At 38.0% G+C, this 17,889-nt stretch overlaps 1 protein-coding gene across 5 annotated transcripts in view; it reads left to right on the top strand.

Moving 5' to 3' along the window:
- The window catches only part of Herc4 (HECT and RLD domain containing E3 ubiquitin protein ligase 4), a 102,060-nt gene that overhangs the window by 38,248 nt on the left and 45,923 nt on the right, over positions 1–17,889 (top strand). For all 5 annotated transcript variants that reach the window (XM_042696326.1, XM_042696328.1, XM_042696327.1 and 2 more), the window contains 4 exons: positions 2,634–2,855; positions 4,699–4,790; positions 8,981–9,111; positions 16,337–16,497. In XM_042696326.1, coding sequence (XP_042552260.1) covers positions 2,634–2,855; positions 4,699–4,790; positions 8,981–9,111; positions 16,337–16,497 — 606 coding nt within the window. The remainder of the gene's footprint in view (positions 1–2,633; positions 2,856–4,698; positions 4,791–8,980; positions 9,112–16,336; positions 16,498–17,889) is intronic.

Genomic DNA, 17,889 nt, shown 5'->3' with positions numbered 1-17,889 from the left:
CGAACACTACCACTTGAACTACAGCGCCACTTGGAGTTTTCTCAGGGTTAATTGGAAATAATAGTTTCACAGAGACTTTCCTACCTGGGCTTGCTTTGAATATGATCCTCAGATCTCAGCCTCCTGAGTAACTAGGATTATAGACGTGAGCCACCAGCGCCAGGCAGAACTGTTTATATATATATTTTTTAATTTTTATTGTGAAAATACTGTACAGAGGGGTGACAGTTACATGGGCAAGATGAGTACAATTCTTATCAAGCATTGTAGCCTCCTCCTTTGTTTCCCCTTCCCATCCCTTCCCATCCTCCCCCCCGCCTCCCCCCCCCCTCCCCCCCAGAACTGTTTATATTTTATGTACTTATTTTTTGGTGCCAGTCCTCGGGCTTGAACTCAGGGTCTGGGACCTGTTGGTGAGTTTTTGTGCTCAAGAGTAACACTCTACCACTTGAGCCACAACACTACTTCTGGCTTTTTGATGTTTAGTGGGAGTTAAGATCTCATAGGCTTCTTTCCCTGGGTGATTTTTGAACCACAAGCTTTAAATCCTAGCATCTTGAGTAGCTAGGATTACAGGTGGTGAACCACTGGCAACAGGCCTAATTTTAATTTTAGAGTACGTACTGGAGCTTGAACTCAGGGCTTAGAGTCTATCTTTAGTCCTTTTGCTTCAATCTGGCACTGTATTACTTGAGCCACAGCTCCACTTGTAGCTTTTTTGCTGTTTAATTGGAGATAAGACTCACAGACTTCCCTGCCTGGGCTTGCTTCAAACCTTGATCTCAGCTAGGATCATAGGTATGAGCCACTGGCCCTTGGCTGCAAGTTGTTCTTTGAATAAAAATAAAAAGATGTCTAAAAGGTTATAAAATAGGCAGGAGAAGGCAAAAGTGACAGACTGTTATAGGAAACTATTATGGTATAAAACAGTGAAGAATACATCTGTCATACTTTTTATTTATTTATTTATTTATTATTATTATTTTTTTTTTTTTGGGTCTGGTCGTGGGGCCTGAACCTCTGGGCCTGGGCACTGTCCCTCAGCTCTTCAGCTCAAGGCTAGCGCTCTACCACTTGAGCCACAGCGCCACTTCCAGCTTTTTTTTCTTTTTGCTTATATGGTGCTGAGGAATCAAACCCAGGACCTCAGGCATGCAAGGCAAGCACTCTACAACTGAGCCACCTTCCCAGCCCACTTTTTATTTATTTTTTGGTGCCAATCCTGAAGCTTCGGGGTCTGGGTGCTGCCTCTGATCCTTTGTGCCCATGGCTAGCACTCTACCATTTGAGCAACAGCTCTACTTCTGGCTTTTTGATGGTTAATTGGAGATGAGTCTCACAGACTTTCCTGCCTGGGCTTACCTTTGAACTGCTATCCTCAGATTTCAGCCTCCTGACTAGCTAGGATTACAGATGTGAGCACCTAGCACCTGGCTATACTTTATTTTTTCTTTTTTAAGAAAATCATGTATAGGGGCTGGGAAGGTGGCTCAGTGGTAGAGTGCTTGCCTTGCATGCATGAAGCCCTGGGTTTGATTCCTCAGCACCACATAATCAAAAAGAAAAAAGCCGGAAGTAGTGCTGTGGCTCAAGTGGTAGAGCGCTAGCCTTGAGCTGATGAGCTGAGGGACAGCGCCCAAGCCCAGAGTTCAGGTCCCACGACTGGACCAAAATAGAAAATCATGTATAATTTAGTGATAAAGACTAGATTTGGGTGTGTTTGAGAGGACAGATTATTAATGGAATATGACTTACTAAACAAGTATGATTGGTTAGGCATATGCCTTGTGCTACTCAGCTAATTATTAATAAAATTCAGAAGGAGATACAGGTATTAGGTATAAGATCAGTGCTAGAGTGGTTGTCATGAATTCAGTTTGAGGCTTTCTTTGGTAAGACCATACTATGTTAAGACCTTTTAAATATTGAAACCAGCCGGGCGCTGGTGGCTCACGCCTGTAATCCTAGCTACTCAGGAGGCTGAGATCTGAGGATCGCGGTTCAAAACCAGCCCGGGCAGGAGAGACCGTGAGACTCCTATCTCCAATAAACCACCAGAAAACCGGAAGTGGCGCTGTAGCTCAAGTGGTAGAGCGCTCGCCTTGAGCTGAAGAGCTGAGGGACAGTGCCCAGGCCCAGAGTTCAAGCCCCAGGACCGACCAAAAAAAAAAAAATATATTGAAACCAATGTAAGCTAAATGCTCAGTTACATGTCTTGTTATTACTTAGGAGATTTGGACACGTGATAAAAATTTCAGTATGATTAGCATATAGTTGATAACTCAAGCCTTAATTGTATATGAGTGCCTCTTGGGAGAAGCTATAGAATAAAACTAGAACTTGAAGAATATTAAGCAAGACAGTCCTTTGTTGAAGAACAAAAGGAAATAAGATTAGCCTTACCCCTTGTTAGGTAATTAACCGTTTATTGTATAATTAGTCAAGCTTCAAGTGTATTAATACAGGTAGTTCTTCTAGGTAGTAGTACATTTCCATGTAAAGAAAGTTAATTGCTAAAAAGAAAAAATAAGTATTGGCATTTAATGAAGGGAGGAATGTTCCAAAATTGATGATCTTCAATTGAAAATTATTTTGATATGAGAAAAATAATTTAAGAATCTTTTGTCTTTCAGCAAGTGAAGTTTTCTGTTGGGGACAGAATAAATACGGCCAGTTGGGTTTGGGCATTGACTGTAAAAAACAAACTTCACCACAGCTGCTTAAGTCTTTGCTTGGAATCCCCTTCATGCAAGTTGCAGCAGGAGGCGCCCATAGTTTTGTACTCACCCTTTCTGGAGCTATCTTTGGATGGGGACGCAACAAATTTGGTCAGCTAGGTCTTAATGATGAAAATGGTAAGTTCTCATTTTAATTCAAATATACTTTTTAAAAAGATAATCATTTGAAATGAATGAACAGTTTTTAGTGTGTTAGAGGGAAAGGTACTCAAATATTTCCAAGAATAAAAATGGACTAAGGTGTTAAAGTTTTGATTTGATAAAATTTTGAGATGATTGTGGGAAGCAAAAAAAAAATGATTTTATCATAAACTATAGAAGTTTAGTCAAACTCTTTTTATTGGATGTCCATTAAAAGACAATAATACTACTTCAAGTTAGTAACCGGCATTATTTCTTCATTGGCCACCACCAGTGATAAAAAAAGACTATGAAATTATTTTGGGAAGGAGCTGGGAATGTAGCTCCATGGTAGAGCATTTTTGCCTGGCATGCATAAGGCCTGGTTTTGAGTCCTAAATGTATCCCCCAGAAAATATTTGGGAAAAATAACATTAAGTATTGAGTACTTTAAGGAAATATTTATATGATATTAAACAAAGGTTTTGTGTAGGTTTTGTTGTATGTGTGTGTTTGTGTTTGGGTGGGTGGATCCTGGGTCTTGAACTCAGGGCCTAGGCACTATCCCTCAGCTTTTTTGCTCAAGGCTAGTAATCTACCACTTGAACCACAGCTCTGCTTCTGGCTTTTTATTGGTTAATTGGAGATAAGAGTCCCATGGATTTTCCTACTTGGGCTGTGTCAAATCATGATCTTCAGATTTCAGCCTCCTGAATAGCTAGGATTACAGCCATAATTACCTGGTTTAAATAAAGTTTTAGTTGCACTCTTTTGGCATGGATACTAGAATGTTTAAAATACACATTTAGGATTTTAAGAAATTAAAACTATGTTAAACCAGTTAACAATAAGATGTACAAGACACTGTGCTGAAAATGAACTTTATAACTTTGGGGAGGCCGGGGAGGGAGTTGGAGAGGGAAGGGATAGTAGTGGAAAAACAAAGAAGGGGGTAACAATGCTTGATAGGAAATGTACTCATTACCTTATTCATGTAACTGTAACACCTCTATACAGTATCTTTACAATAAAAAAGTTTAAAATAATAAATAAACAGTTGGGATCTTGGGTGTCATTTTTTATAGTTGTTAATATTGTGATTGCCAGAAATACTAATTTCATAAAGTTTTAACTGTTTAATGACTGAAATGGACAAAGTGAGTTGTTGATCTATTAAGAACTGATCATGAGAGGCTGGGAATGTGGCCTAGTGGTAAAGTGCTTGCCTAGCATGCATGAAGCCCTGGGTTTGATTCCTCAGTACCACATATACAGAAAAAGCTGCAAGTGGCACTGTGGCTCAAGTGATAAGAGTGCTAACCTTGAACAAAAGAAGCTCAGGGACAGCACCCAGGCCAGAGTTCAAGCCCCAGGACTGGCAAAACAAACAAATGAAAAAAGAAACTGATAATGTAAACTGATATAGAATTAAAGAAGTTTGTTTTGTGTAAAAAAAATGTCATTATGATAATGTTTCCTTCTACAAAATAGAGGAAAGTTGGATTTTCAGGCTTTTACGTAGTATTCCATAAACATAACTAACCTAAATTTAAAGAATGATACATAGGGAGAAAGTTAGAAACAGACTTTTAAAATTCCTTGAGGGCAGAGTCTTGTGCAGGTTTGCATATATGCTGTTTAAAATGTAACTCTAACAGAGTTTTAGTTGAATAGATAGATGAGTTGGAACCTAACAGTTGGCTTATAAGCAAAAATCAATCTACTCATAGTTAAAAAAATTTAGTCATCACAGTCTACTGAGCGTGGGAGCTGTATACGAATTATATTTTAGAAGAGTTTTAACTTTAAAAATATTAATCTCTTTTATTGGAATTTTCAGATAGGTATGTTCCTAATTTACTAAAGTCATTAAGATCTCAGAAAATAGTTTATATTTGTTGTGGAGAAGATCACACTGCTGCGTTAACCAAGGTATTGTACTTCTGAAAGTTTGTCTTTATTACTTCACAGTAGTTTTTTTTATATTTATTGAGTATTTTCAAGGTATTTATATTAAAACTTGAGAGTACATACTGTTGGTGTTAGATCATTTCCTCAGCGAGGTGCTGATGGCTTTCCTGCCTGTGATCTTAGCTGCTTAGGAGGCTAAGATCTGACGATGGAGGTTTAGAGGCAGCTAAAGCAGGAAAGTTCATGAGACTGTCTCCAGTTCGTCAGTTAAGTGGCAGAGTGCCAGCCTTGAGCTAAAAAGCTTAGCAAGATCCTGAGGCCCTGGATTCAAGCCCCAAAAACAAAAAACTCAAACGCATCCCCCAATTTTTTAAATTTGGCTTATAAATATAACAAATAAGAGACTGAGTTTGTTATTTGTAGTCTTTAAGTATTGTGTTAGCAATTATAATGAAGTTTCAACAGTGTAGTCAATGGCTTTAACTCTCATCCCTCACTTTAGTATGTATATTCCAGTTCAGTAACAATATTGCTTAGCCTGTTTTGGGGTAGTTGATTTTTTGTTTTTTGGGTTTTTTTTTTTGTTGTTTTTTTTTTGGTTGATTGTGGGGCTTGAACTCTGGGCCTGGACGCTATCCCTCAGCTCTTCAGCTCAAGGCTAGCACTCTACCACTTGAGCCACAGCACCACTTCCGGCTTTTTTTGTTTATGTGGTGTGGGGAATCCAACCCAGGGCCTCATGCATGCAAGGCAAGCACTCTACCACTAAGCCACCTTCCCAGCCCTGCTTAGATCTGTTTTGATTACAAGGCAAAATGAAAATTTTCAAATAGGTAGGTCAGTGGTCTATCATTTATCATGTGCAAGGTCCTGGATTTGATTACCAGTATTGCAAAAACAGAACAAAAATTTTCAACTAATTTTTATTGAAGAATTACTTGTTACACTAATTTATGTCAGCATAAAGGATATAGCAGATATTTCATTGGCCAAATTACAAAGTGATTTTTTTTTTTTTTGGCCTGGTCCTGGTGCCTGAGCTCTGGGCCTGGGCACTGTCCCTCAGCTCTTCAGCTCAAGGCTAGCGCTCTACCACTTGAGCCACAGTGCCACTTCCGGCTTTTTTTTCTGCTTATGTGGTGCTGAGGAATCGAACCCAGGGCTTCATGCATGCAAGGCAAGCGCTCTACCACTGAGCCACCTTCCCAGCCCGTGATTTTTTTTTTTTTTTAAGCTTTACCTTTTTTTTTGGTCTGGCCAAAATGAATTAATAAGAAATTAGCTTGTAAACAGACTTCAAAATGTTTAAAAAATGTTTATTATTAATGTGCCAGGATTATAGGTGTCTGCCACCATAGTTATCTTAAATATTCTGCGCTTCCATTCCGTTTAACATCAGAGTTATTCTCATGAGCACTTGTGGCATATGCTACAAGTATATGTATTTTTTTTTAATGAAACTAGGTTTAAATGTCCCAGAAGTAAACATTGTTTTTTTCAAATTAGAATTTATGTTCTGTATTGATGCATTTTTGGATTTTCTGTAACATATAATTCTTACATGTAGATTGGTTATTTTATGAAGCAGTTTCCTTTTGTAAAATACGTATTTGATGAATAGCATTAAGAAAACATAGGGAACAAAGGAGGAAGGTACAATGCTTGATAGGAAATGTACTCATTATCTTGCCCATGTAATTGTAACCCCTCTGTACAGTATGTTCACAATAAAAAAAAAAAAAAGAAAACATTAGGGAAGATTTTTGAAATATACTTTTTAAATTAGAATAAATACTAAGGCATTTTACGTTAGTGGATATGAAATCTGACCATTGGTCACATTTTTTCAAATTCATTATGTAAATCACATATATATACCTTTTTGTTTTTTGTTTTTTTTTGTCTGTTGTGGGCCTTCAGCTCTGGGCCTAAGTGCTGTCCCTCAGCTCTTCAGCACAAGGCGAGTGCTCTACCACTTGAGCTACATCGCCACTTCTCATTTTCTGGTGGTTTATTAGAGATAGGAGTCTCATGGTCTTTCCTGCCCGGGCTGGCTTTGAACCGCAATCCTCAAATCTCAGCCTCCTGAGTAACTAGGATTACAGGCGTGAGCCACCAGCGCCCGGCTATACCTTTTTGATCTAACAACTATTTTCAAGAATCTAAGTCCTAAGCAGAAAATTATGTATTGCCTTTTATTATCATCTTAATAGCAAAAGACAAGAAGAAAGTTACATCTCTATGGATAATATTCTAATTGAATAAATTATAATACTTTTGTGTGATGGAGAATACCAAACTAAAATAGAATGAGAAAAGATCTGTACTTTATATTGTAGAATGAGCCATAGAATATATAGTTAAAGTTAAAAGAACCAATGTCTTTTCTAAATTAGGGTCTTGCTGGCTTCACACTTAAAATCTTCCTGCCTCATTCTCTCAAATACTGGGATTAAAAGTGTGAACCACCATGCTCACTTGGCACTGATGTCTTTTGTGTAGGAAAGGGCCTAAAGTGCGAACATAAATTGCATGCTGTGTTTTGTTTTTGGCATTACTAGGATTTGAACTCAGAGCCTTTCAATTGCTAGGTATGCTCTAACACTTGAACCACATCCCTGTCCTTTGTGCTTCAGTTGTTTTTTGGATGAAGTTTTAACATGTAGTCCAAACTGGCCTCCAACTCAGGATTTATTTCCTTTAGGCTCCAAATGCTGGGCTCACCCTATCAGACTTGCTGTCCTATTTTGGGGGGGGGAGGGTGTCTGTGGTGGGGCTTGAACTCTGGGCCTGAGCACTGTCCCTCAGCTCTTCAGCTCAAGGCTAGCGCTCTACCACTTGAGCCACTGTACCACTTTCCATTTTCTGAATGGTTTATTGGAGATAAGAGACTTTTCATTCCCTGGCTGGCTTTGAACTGTGATCCTTAGATCTCATCCTCCAGAGTAGCTAGGATTACAAGCGTGACCCACTGGCACCCAGTTGGCTGTCCTATTTTTAATATCACCAACCTGTCATATTTTGTGATCTGATGAAAGAAAAAGAGGAGGACATAAGTGTTTTAAATGAAGAAACTATTATTTTTCTGACTGTGATAATGGCAGGGTAATGCATTTTTTTTAATTTGGAGAAGTATGCAATTGAATATATATATAAATTTTAGGGGGAAAATGTTCATCACAGTTTGCTTTAATCACCCCAAAAGGGGAAGAGAGGCATCAGTAAAACACTCACTCTTAGTGCTGTTCATTAATATTACAAAGTATATTGATTATATCATAATTTATTATATTTTTTATGTATCTGAAGTTTTTAAAAAGTTTTAAAAAGAAAATTTTTTCTTTGCAATATATAAAAAAATTATATTCTCATAAAATATAAATTTACACAGACAGTACCTATGTCTTGAATTTGGGGCCTGGACACTGTCCCTGAGCTTTTGTGTTCAGGGGTAGTGCTCTATCACTTGAGCCATAGCACCATTTCCGGGTTTTTGCTGGTTAGTTGGAGTTAAGAGTCTCACAGGCCTTTTTGCCTTTGAACTGTGCTCTTATGATCTCAGCCTCATGATGAGTATTATAGGCAAGAGCCACTGACATCTGGTAAATTTTTCCTTATTTCTACTTCTGGCATTTTACTGGTTAATTGGAGTTAAGAGTCTTACTCACTTTTCCATCTGGGCTATGTTCTAACTGCAGTCCTCAAATCTCATAAGCCACCTGTACCAATATATTTTTATATTCACATTTTAAAGACCATCATTGTAGTATAACAACTATATACTAAAATATTGCCATATTTTTCCCCTTTCTGTTTTTGCTGTTAGTAGCTTTGGCTGGATTTGAACTCAAGGTCTCTTGCTTTAGCCTCCTGAGTGTTGAGATCACAGACCTCTATTGCTGTGCTGGACTTACTCAAAGATTGAATTTCAACAGAGCATAATGATAGTAAAAGGCATTGCAAATAAATACTTCTTTAATGAGAACTTCAGTGAAATATGTTAAAATAGTGAAAACTTAAAACACTTCAAAAATACACGAAAATATTTAGCTTTCAACCTTGATTCTCTTTAATTTTAAGACTTACTACTCTCTTGAAAGAATCAGCTTTATCTGTCAAACTTTAAAAACAGAAGAGTCTAAGTATTGACTTAATTTTCTGAAGATCAGTTTATTTTCTTTTATCAGTAATTTTTTGTTTGTTTTTCTTAGGAAGGTGGAGTGTTTACTTTCGGGGCTGGAGGGTATGGCCAGTTGGGTCATAACTCTACCAGTCATGAAATAAACCCACGGAAAGTTTTTGAACTTATGGGAAGCATTGTTACACAGATTGCTTGTGGAAGGTAAGCTATAATAGAAAAGAGTTTTTGTTTCTATGGTATAATTATTGGGTTGAGTGTAGTGGCAAATGCCTGTAATCCTAGCACTGGATTCAGGGGTATCTCAAGTTTGAGGTCAATCTGGAGTACACGAGACTTTGTCTCAAAAAAAAAAAAAAAGCAGAACCCCAAACATACAACAATGAAAACAGCTGTCCATGATTATTTAGTGATTCATAAAATTTTCTTTTTTTATGGATACTTCCTAATATCATGTGTCTTTCACATGGTGATTCTATTTTCAGTTTGTTACTGCTACAGTGTTCAGTTTGTAACTGCTACAGTGTTTCATATATCTTCATCATTTTATGTGTCTGGGTTTTTTTTTGTGCACCCTTACATGGCTTTTTCTCTCAACACTCTACCACCTGAGCCATGCCTCCTTGTCTGGCCTTTTGCTGATTAATTGGAAATAAGTTTAATTTATCTGCCCAGGATGTCTTCTAAACTATTTCCTCAGATCTCAGCCTTCTGAGTAGCTAGCGTTTGTGTGTGTGTGTGTGTGTGTGTGTGTGTTTTTAATTGTTGGTGGTGGGCTTAAATTCTGGGCTGAGGGCTGGGAAGGTGGCTCAGTGGTAGAGCGCTTGCCTTGCATGCATGAGGCCCTGGGTTCAATTCCTCAGCACCACATAAGCAAAAAGAAAAAAGCCGGAAGTGGCACTGGGGCTCAAGTGGTAGAGCGCTAGCCTTGAGCTGAAGAGTTGAGGGACAGCGCCCAGGCCCAGAGTTCAGGCCCCATGACTGGACCCCCCAAGAACAAACAAAAAAACCCACAAAACTCTGGGCTGGGCGCTGTCTCTTAGCTCTTTAGCTCAAGGCGAGCGCTCTATCTACCACTTGAGTCACAGCACCACTTCCAGTTTTCTGGTGGTTATTTGGAAATAAGAGTCTTATGGACTTTCCTGCCTGGGCTTAGCTTTGAACCGTGATCCTCAGATCTCAGCCTCCTTAGTAGCTAGTATTACAAGCTACCCAGATATAGCAGGTGCCCAGATACAGCAAGCGATTTAATCCTGGACCAGTGGTGTATGGTTGTTAACTTCTCTTCCCATTTTCTCCTCTCCCTTCCCTATATTTTTTTTCACCTTACATTTTTGGCTCCTTTGTTAAGTAACAGATAAATGTTAGTATATGGCTTTATTTCTGTGTCTTCTAGTCTGTTCCATTGATCTTCAGGCCTAAGGCTGTGCCAGTTCCAAATAGTCTTCATTATTACAACAATTGTTATTAACAAAAATTTTAATTGTCAATAGTGGGGCTTGAACTCTGGGCCTGGGCACTGTCCCTCAGCTCTTCAGCTCAAGGATAGACTCTACCACTTGAGCCACAGCACCATTTCTAGTTTTCTGGTGGTTTATTGAAGATAAGAGTCTCATAGACTTTCCTGCATGGGCTGACTTTGAACCGCAATTCTCAAATCTCAGCCTCCTGAGTAGCTAGTATCACAGATGTGAGCCACTGACGCTGGCTTGATTTTCATGATATTCTTCTTATCCATGAGCATGGAAGTTCCTGATGTCATTTTCAATTTCTTTTTTCAGGTTTATAGTTTTTATTGTAGATATTTCTTATTTCCTAAATATTTTTAAAATTTTATTTTTGAGGCTATTGCAAACGAATTGCTTTCCTAATTGCCCTTTTCTGCTTGTACTCTGTGGGTTTACAGAAAGGCTACTGATTTTTGTGCGTTGTTGTTGTTTTTTTTTTTTTTTTTCTGCTACTTTGCCAGAAACTATTGATCAGCTGTAGAAGCCTGGGTATGGAGCCTCTCAGGTCCTTTAGATATAGATCATGTTGTCAGTGTGATCAGTTTTTCTGTATGTATAATCATTTTATCACAATAAGTTTTCCTATAAGAGATTATTTTGCATTAACTCTGAAAGTCATGACCTAACACTGGTTCTTTAAATGTTTGGTAGAATTTATAAGTAAAGCCATCAGTTCTAGGTGTGAGTGTATGTTTTCACCGTATTTTGTTTGGATTATAGCTTTATTTAGCTTTTGTTTTCTTCTTGATTATGTATAATTGGTAGTATGTTTTTAGCAATATTTATTTCATCCAGGCTATATACATATTCTTTCTTTTTATCCTTATGTTTAGTTCTTTCTTTTTTAAAAAAAATCTTTATTGTTATTATAAAAGTGATGTACAGAGGAGTTACAGTAACATAGTCAGATAGTTCTCTCTTGTTTCATAAGTTATAAAATTGTTGATTTGGCCAGTCAACGGTGGCTCACGCCTGTAATCCTAGCTACTCAGGAGGCTGAGATCTGAGGATCGCGGTTCAAAGCCAGCCCGGGCAGGGAAGTCCGTGAGACTCTTATCTCCAATAAACCACTCGAAAACTGGAAGTGGAGCTGTGGCTCAAGTGGTAGAGCGCTCGCCTTGAGCTGAAGAGCGCAGGGACAGGCCCAAGCCCAGAGTTCAAGCCCCATGACGGACCAAAAAAAAATGTTGATTTGATTCTCTTGATTTTTTTTTTTTTTTAGCGTATATTTGTTTTACAAGAGAGGTTTTTTTAATGACATATATATATAGTATATCCCAATGAATTTATGTTGTAATGTAACTCTAGGTCATCTTTTAAGGCAGGTACTTTATCAGTTTAATCTCCCTTTTTGCTCATTATTTTTTAGATAGAGTCTGTGTTTTAGTGTGGACCTGCCTAGACTGTACTTCTATCCAATGCTCTTCCATGTAGGTAGTATTACAAGGGCACTATTCTTTAACTCCACTACTGATTGAGATGGTATCTCACTAACTTTTGCCCACACTTGACTCAAACCTTGTTCTCCATCTGTATGTCTTTAGGTCCCAAATTACAGATGTGAGCCATATCATGCTCAGCCTTAATACCTACACCACACACATACCCATACCCCCTCCCCACACACACCCCATGCAATACCTTTTTCCCTTAGCCCTTCTTTAACTATGTATTTCAGAATTTTTTCACTCATTTCTAAGCATTTTCTAATTTTTATTTCAGTTTGATCCATTGATTGTTTAATTTGATACATTTGTGAATTTTCTAGCTTTCCTTCTGTTACTTTTTGCTAGCTTTTTTTTCTTTTTAACATGTTATGATAGTGTCTTTAACAATTTGTATCTTAACACCTGGAGAATGCCCAGTACATACTTGAAGAATGTTTTGTTGTTGAGTACTCTGTTCATGTCTGTTAGATCTGGTTAATTTAAGTGTTGTTCTAGTTTTCTTTCCTCCTATTGATCATGATTGCTAGGGAGAGGTAAAACCTTCAATTGTACCAATGTCATCTCCCTTAAATGTTGTTCATTTTTACTGCATATTTTGATGGTTGTCATTTTATTAGCTATCCAAGTGTTTATAATTGTTGCATCTCCTTGTGGTAAGCCTTTTATTACGTTGCTATGATTTTAACATAGTTTGGTTCTACCAAAACTTATGTCCAGACTTGGTATCCAGCCTAACAATAAAAGCGAGAGGTGTCAAAGTGTTTAAGATGTAATTGTTAAGAGGGATTAATACTCCCTTCATGATTACATGACAAAATGGATTACTATAAAGTACTCCCCTTCTTCCACATCTTACATGATGCCTATATTTACCCTTCTACATGAAGATCTCACCAGAAGCTAGGCAGATACTGGTACCATATTCTTGGACATAGAGTGTAAACCTTGAGCAAAAAAACTCAGGGACAGCACTGAGGCCCTTAGTTCAAACCCCCAACCAAAACAAACAAAAAAAAAACAACCAAAACCTTTACACCAAAAACTGTTCTGAGGAACAACAACAAAAAGGTCATTATGTATGTCTAAGCTCATTTCCTACTGTTATAACAAGACACTTATGACTAAATTATTACTTTAAGAAGTTTATTTAGCGCATGAGTCACTGGTGGCAGGCTAGTTTTTGAGATGGAGTCTTGCTAATGTAACCTAGACTGGTCTCAGACTCAAGATCCTTCTCAGCTTCCCCTGTGCTGGACTTATAGGCTTTTATATTTTATCAGCATAGCCTCCCTGTTCTCTCTTTGGTTATTATTATTCTTTTATTTTTTGTCTTTGGATGTGCAAAGTTGAGTATATTGTCAGAACATATGTAGTCACGTGCCACATAGTGATGTTTGATCATATATATTACAGATGGTCCCAAATCATTGTAATGGAGCTAAAAAACTAGCACCTAATGATACAGGAGCCATCATAACAGTATAGTCATTTATTACTCATTTGTTTATGGTGATACTACTACAAACAAACCAATTATACTGCCAATCATACAGATGTTTACCACACACAATTATGTTCAGTACATAATAACTTGATAATGAATCCCTGTTACTGGCTTATGTATTTATCCTGTTGGAGAGTGTACTCCTTTTACTTAAATGAAAAAAGTTTACTTTAAAACATATGTTGGGGCTAGGAAGATGGCTCGGTGGTAGAGCGCTTGCCTTGCATGCATAAGGCCCTGGGTTCTATTCCTCAGCACCACATAAGCAAAAAGAAAAAAGCCGGAAGTGGCGCTGTGGCTCAAGTGGTAGAGCGCTAGCCTTGAGCTGAAGAGCTGAGGGACAGTGCCCAGGCCCAGAGTTCAGGCCCCACAACTGGACCCAAAAATAAATAAATAAATAAAATAAAATAAAAAAGATAAAACATATCATGTTACTATGGCCGCAGCTTCCTACATATCTTTATTAAGACACTTTAGTATATCATCTTTTCTTATATATGATGTAATGTTATAATTTGTTCATTATGACCCTTTATATCTAAGATACACTGATAATGTTGCTAGTAAGAGGCTTCATTGATTGATCTAGAAACAAACATGAATGAGGACTATAAAAATGCTTTTATTGAACTTCTTTTAATTTAATTTAATTTTATTTGTGAACATACTGTACAGAGGGGTTACAATTACATGGGCAGGATAATGCGTACATTTCTTACCAAGCATTGCAGCCTCCTCCTTTGTTTACCCTTCACATCCCTTCCCAGCCTCCCCCCTCCCTCCCCTTATTGAACTTCTTAATTCAGTTATTTGGAAGTAAAAGTTTTTAAAGAATTTTTCTCCGGGCTGGGAAGGTGGCTCAGTGGTAGAGCGCTTGCCTTGCATGCTCGAAGCCCTGGGTTCGATTCCTCAGTACCACATAAGCAAAAAGAAAAAAGCCGGAAGTGGCACTGTGGCTCAAGTGGTAGAGCGCTAGCCTTGAGCTGAAGAGCTGAGGGACAGCGCCCAGGCCCAGAGTTCAAGCCCCACGACTGGACCCAAAAAAAAAAAAAAAAAAAAGAATTTTTCTCTTGCCGTTGACAAACAACCTGTCAGTGTTACAATGATAAGTGTTTGTTTCTGATTCCATAGTTAAGTTGAACTGGTTCTTCCTCAGGTCTTGGGTTAGCTGGAGTGGCCTCATATTCACTGTACATATTGGCCAAGGCAGCTCTGTTTCAAGCTGCTTGTTCATTGCAGGCTGTATTCCAGGTGAAATAGCACTCATATATGTCTTATTCTTGGGCCCAGTGTAGAGTATACATTAAAAAGTCAAAACTCAACTGTTTATGTGTAGCTCAAGTTTTGCTTGTCTCATACTGGCTGAAGTCCTATTTATCAAAGGCAAAAATTATAAGACGAAACCTAAAATTAAGATATGACATATATGATACTCAAATACCTCTAAGCCATGACAAGAATGCCGTACTCAGTATTATAGGATAATAAATTTTGGTCTTCTTTTGGATGAATTATCACAAATTATTTAATATTAACTAATTTTGTATTTCTGTCAACTATGTACATGATTTGTTGTTTATCACTTTGGAAATTGGTTCTTCCAGCAATTTTAGTAATATGCATCAGGGAAGACATTTCAGTTATAAAGTAAAATCCAAGGACTTAACACACAGAAGGAATAGTTGTAGATGTCTGGGGTCTTGGCCAGTTTGGCTTTCAGGTGGTCAGTATTGTAAGAAATATGAATTAGGGACTGGGAAGGTGGCCCAGTGGTAGAGTGCTTGCCTTGCATGTATGAGGCCCTGGGTTCAATTCCTCAGTACCACATAAGCAGAAAAGGCCAGAAGTGGCGCTGTGGCTCAAGTGGTAGAATGCTTGCCTTGAGCTGAAGAGCTGAGGGACAGCGCCTAGGCCCAGAGTTCAGGCCCCATGACTGGCAAAAAAAAAAAAAAAAAGAACTACTTTCTTGTTAAATATTTAAGAATCTTTAGTGAAGCAGTATTAGAAGTTAGTCCATCATGGAGATCATCCAAAAGAAAATGGTTCTCTTTCTAGTAATACAGGTATATGAGTTATTTTTAAACACTGAATTATAATACTTGAAATAGTTATAATTGTTTAGTGGCCCTGACTTTCTAATCACTTGGAGGGTTTTTCAGATATGTATTATTGTCTTGGTTTACCTCTGTTATAGAGATAGGGAGACTGGTTTTGAGAAGCTGAACAGACTACTTTGATAGTAATTTTCAATCTGTTGATATACCTTTGCAATTCCACAGTGAACACTTTCTAAGGGAGGCAGAATGGGCCATGTTAAACCTTTGTTCATCCCAGTTTTTTTTTTTTTAAGGAAATACTAGGTTTGAACTTTGGGCTTTACCTTGCTTTTTTGGCTGGTGTTCTACTGGAGCCATATCTTTTCTAGTATGTGGCAGAGTAGCTAACATAAGTATCTTCATGACTCCAAACTGTGTGAAGCCATGTGTGAGGCATGTAGACCCAAAACTGAGAGTCCAGTTAGCCTAAAACTATTTGGTCATAGCCAGCTATGGGCTTTAATTGACGTAGGCTTTTCACTAGATTCTGAGAAATAGAGAAGGGGAAAGAAGACTTCCTTGGGCAACATAAATAAATACTATTTCAGTGCTGAATCATTTAAAAAAGGATTTCTGAATAGATCTGAATTTTCTGTATTATACTTACACAACCTACCTCCATGTTACTGAGTTTATTCTGTTTAAAGCTATTAATGTTTTGTTTAGAAGTTACAGAATTACATTTTATTAAAGTTATTTTTTCCTAAGTGAATATTTATAATGAAAGTAACGATACTGAATATTGTGTGTTTTTACCCAGACTTTTAAACTTGTTTTTAAAAAGTAAATTGGGTTATTAAAAATTTGCTCTATTCCTCTCATTGTAAATTGTTTGGACTATAAATTCTGAGATCTTCAATCATTTCATTCTAGGCAGCATACCTCTGCATTTGTTCCTTCATCAGGACGAATTTACTCTTTTGGGCTTGGTGGTAATGGGCAGCTGGGAACTGGGTCAACAAGCAACAGAAAGAGTCCTTTCACTGTAAAAGGAAATTGGTTTCCTTATAATGGGCAATGTCCATCAGATATTGGTAAGTTCTAATGTATGTTGTAAACTTTGCTATACACATCAAACTTCTTATTAAAATGTTTCTGTATCTGCGAGTATTCTAAGATATATTGTTAAGCTGAAATATCAAGTTATAGGTTTGAAGGTACAGGTCTGTAATCTCAACAGTGAGTCCTCTAGTCTTGTTTACATAAAAAGCTCTTTGTCACAACAACAACAACAAAAACCCCAGAACAATGTAATATAGTTAGTTTAAATTTGCTTATCTATGCATAGGGAAATTCTGGATAAAGTTACAAAAGCAGTTTTAAAGGGTGGATCGTTTGGAACTTAAGAGAGCTTGTGTCCAAACCAGAATCCAGGGTTGTTTTTTGTTTGTTTGATTGATTTTGATCCGTCTGGGCCTGGGCACTGCCCCTCAGCTCTTCAGCTCAAGGCTAGCACTCTGTCACTTAAGCCACGGTGCCACTTCCGGTTTTTCTGAGGGGTTTATTGGAGATAAGAGTCCACAAACTTTCCTGCCTGGGCTGGCTTTGAATTGTGATCCTCCGATTTCAACCTCCTGAGTAGGTAGGATTACAGGTGTGAGCCACCAGCACTAGTTATTTCTAAAAATAATAAAACTTGATGTGTGTGTGTGTGTGTGTGTGTGTGTGTGTTCGTGTGTTCTTTAGATTTTATCTATTCACATTAATGGGCATGAGCATGCTATGAACATTGATATTTGAAAAGGTCCATACTTTTTATTACGCATAAATTGGAAGGTTTATTTTATTCTTTATTACCTTTAAGTAGTTATTCAAAGGGGATACCATTCAGCACGTGTGTTTATTAAGTACAGTACATCTTGTTAAGGTATCATCCCTTTCTTCATTTTTCCCTATCCTCAACCACTTTATTTATTTATTTAGTTAGTTGTAGGGGCTCAACTCTGGGCCTGGGTGCTGTCCCTCAGCTCTTCAGCTCAAGGCTAGTGCCCTGCCCCTGGAGCCACAGTGCCACTTCTGGCTTTTTTCTGCTTATGAGGTGCTGAGGAATTGAACCCAAGGCCTTGTGCATATAAGGCAAGCACTCTACCACTGAGCCACCTTCCCAGCCCTATTTTTATTTTTATTTTTTTTATTTTTTATTGTTTTGTTTTTTGTCGGTCGTGGGGCCTGAACTCTGGGCCTGGGCGCTGTCCCTCAGCTCTTCAGCTCAAGGCTAGTGCTCTACCACTTGAGCCTCAGCCCTACTTGCAGCTTTTTCTGCTTATGTGGTGCTGAGGAATCAAACCCAGGGCCTCATGCATGCAAGGCAAGCATTCTACCACTGAGCCACCTTCCCAGCTCCCATTTTTTATTTTTTATAAGACTAATTTAGTCATGTTCCTATTAAACAAAGATCAGCATAAGATTCTACCGTTGCTCTTATA

Source organism: Dipodomys spectabilis, unplaced genomic scaffold, assembly GCF_019054845.1.
Source record: "Dipodomys spectabilis isolate Male_0828 unplaced genomic scaffold, ASM1905484v1 ptg000207l, whole genome shotgun sequence".
In the NCBI taxonomy this organism is placed as follows: Eukaryota; Metazoa; Chordata; class Mammalia; order Rodentia; family Heteromyidae; genus Dipodomys; species Dipodomys spectabilis.
Note: the sequence above shows the minus strand (reverse complement) of the source record. Positions and strands in the feature narration are given on the sequence as shown.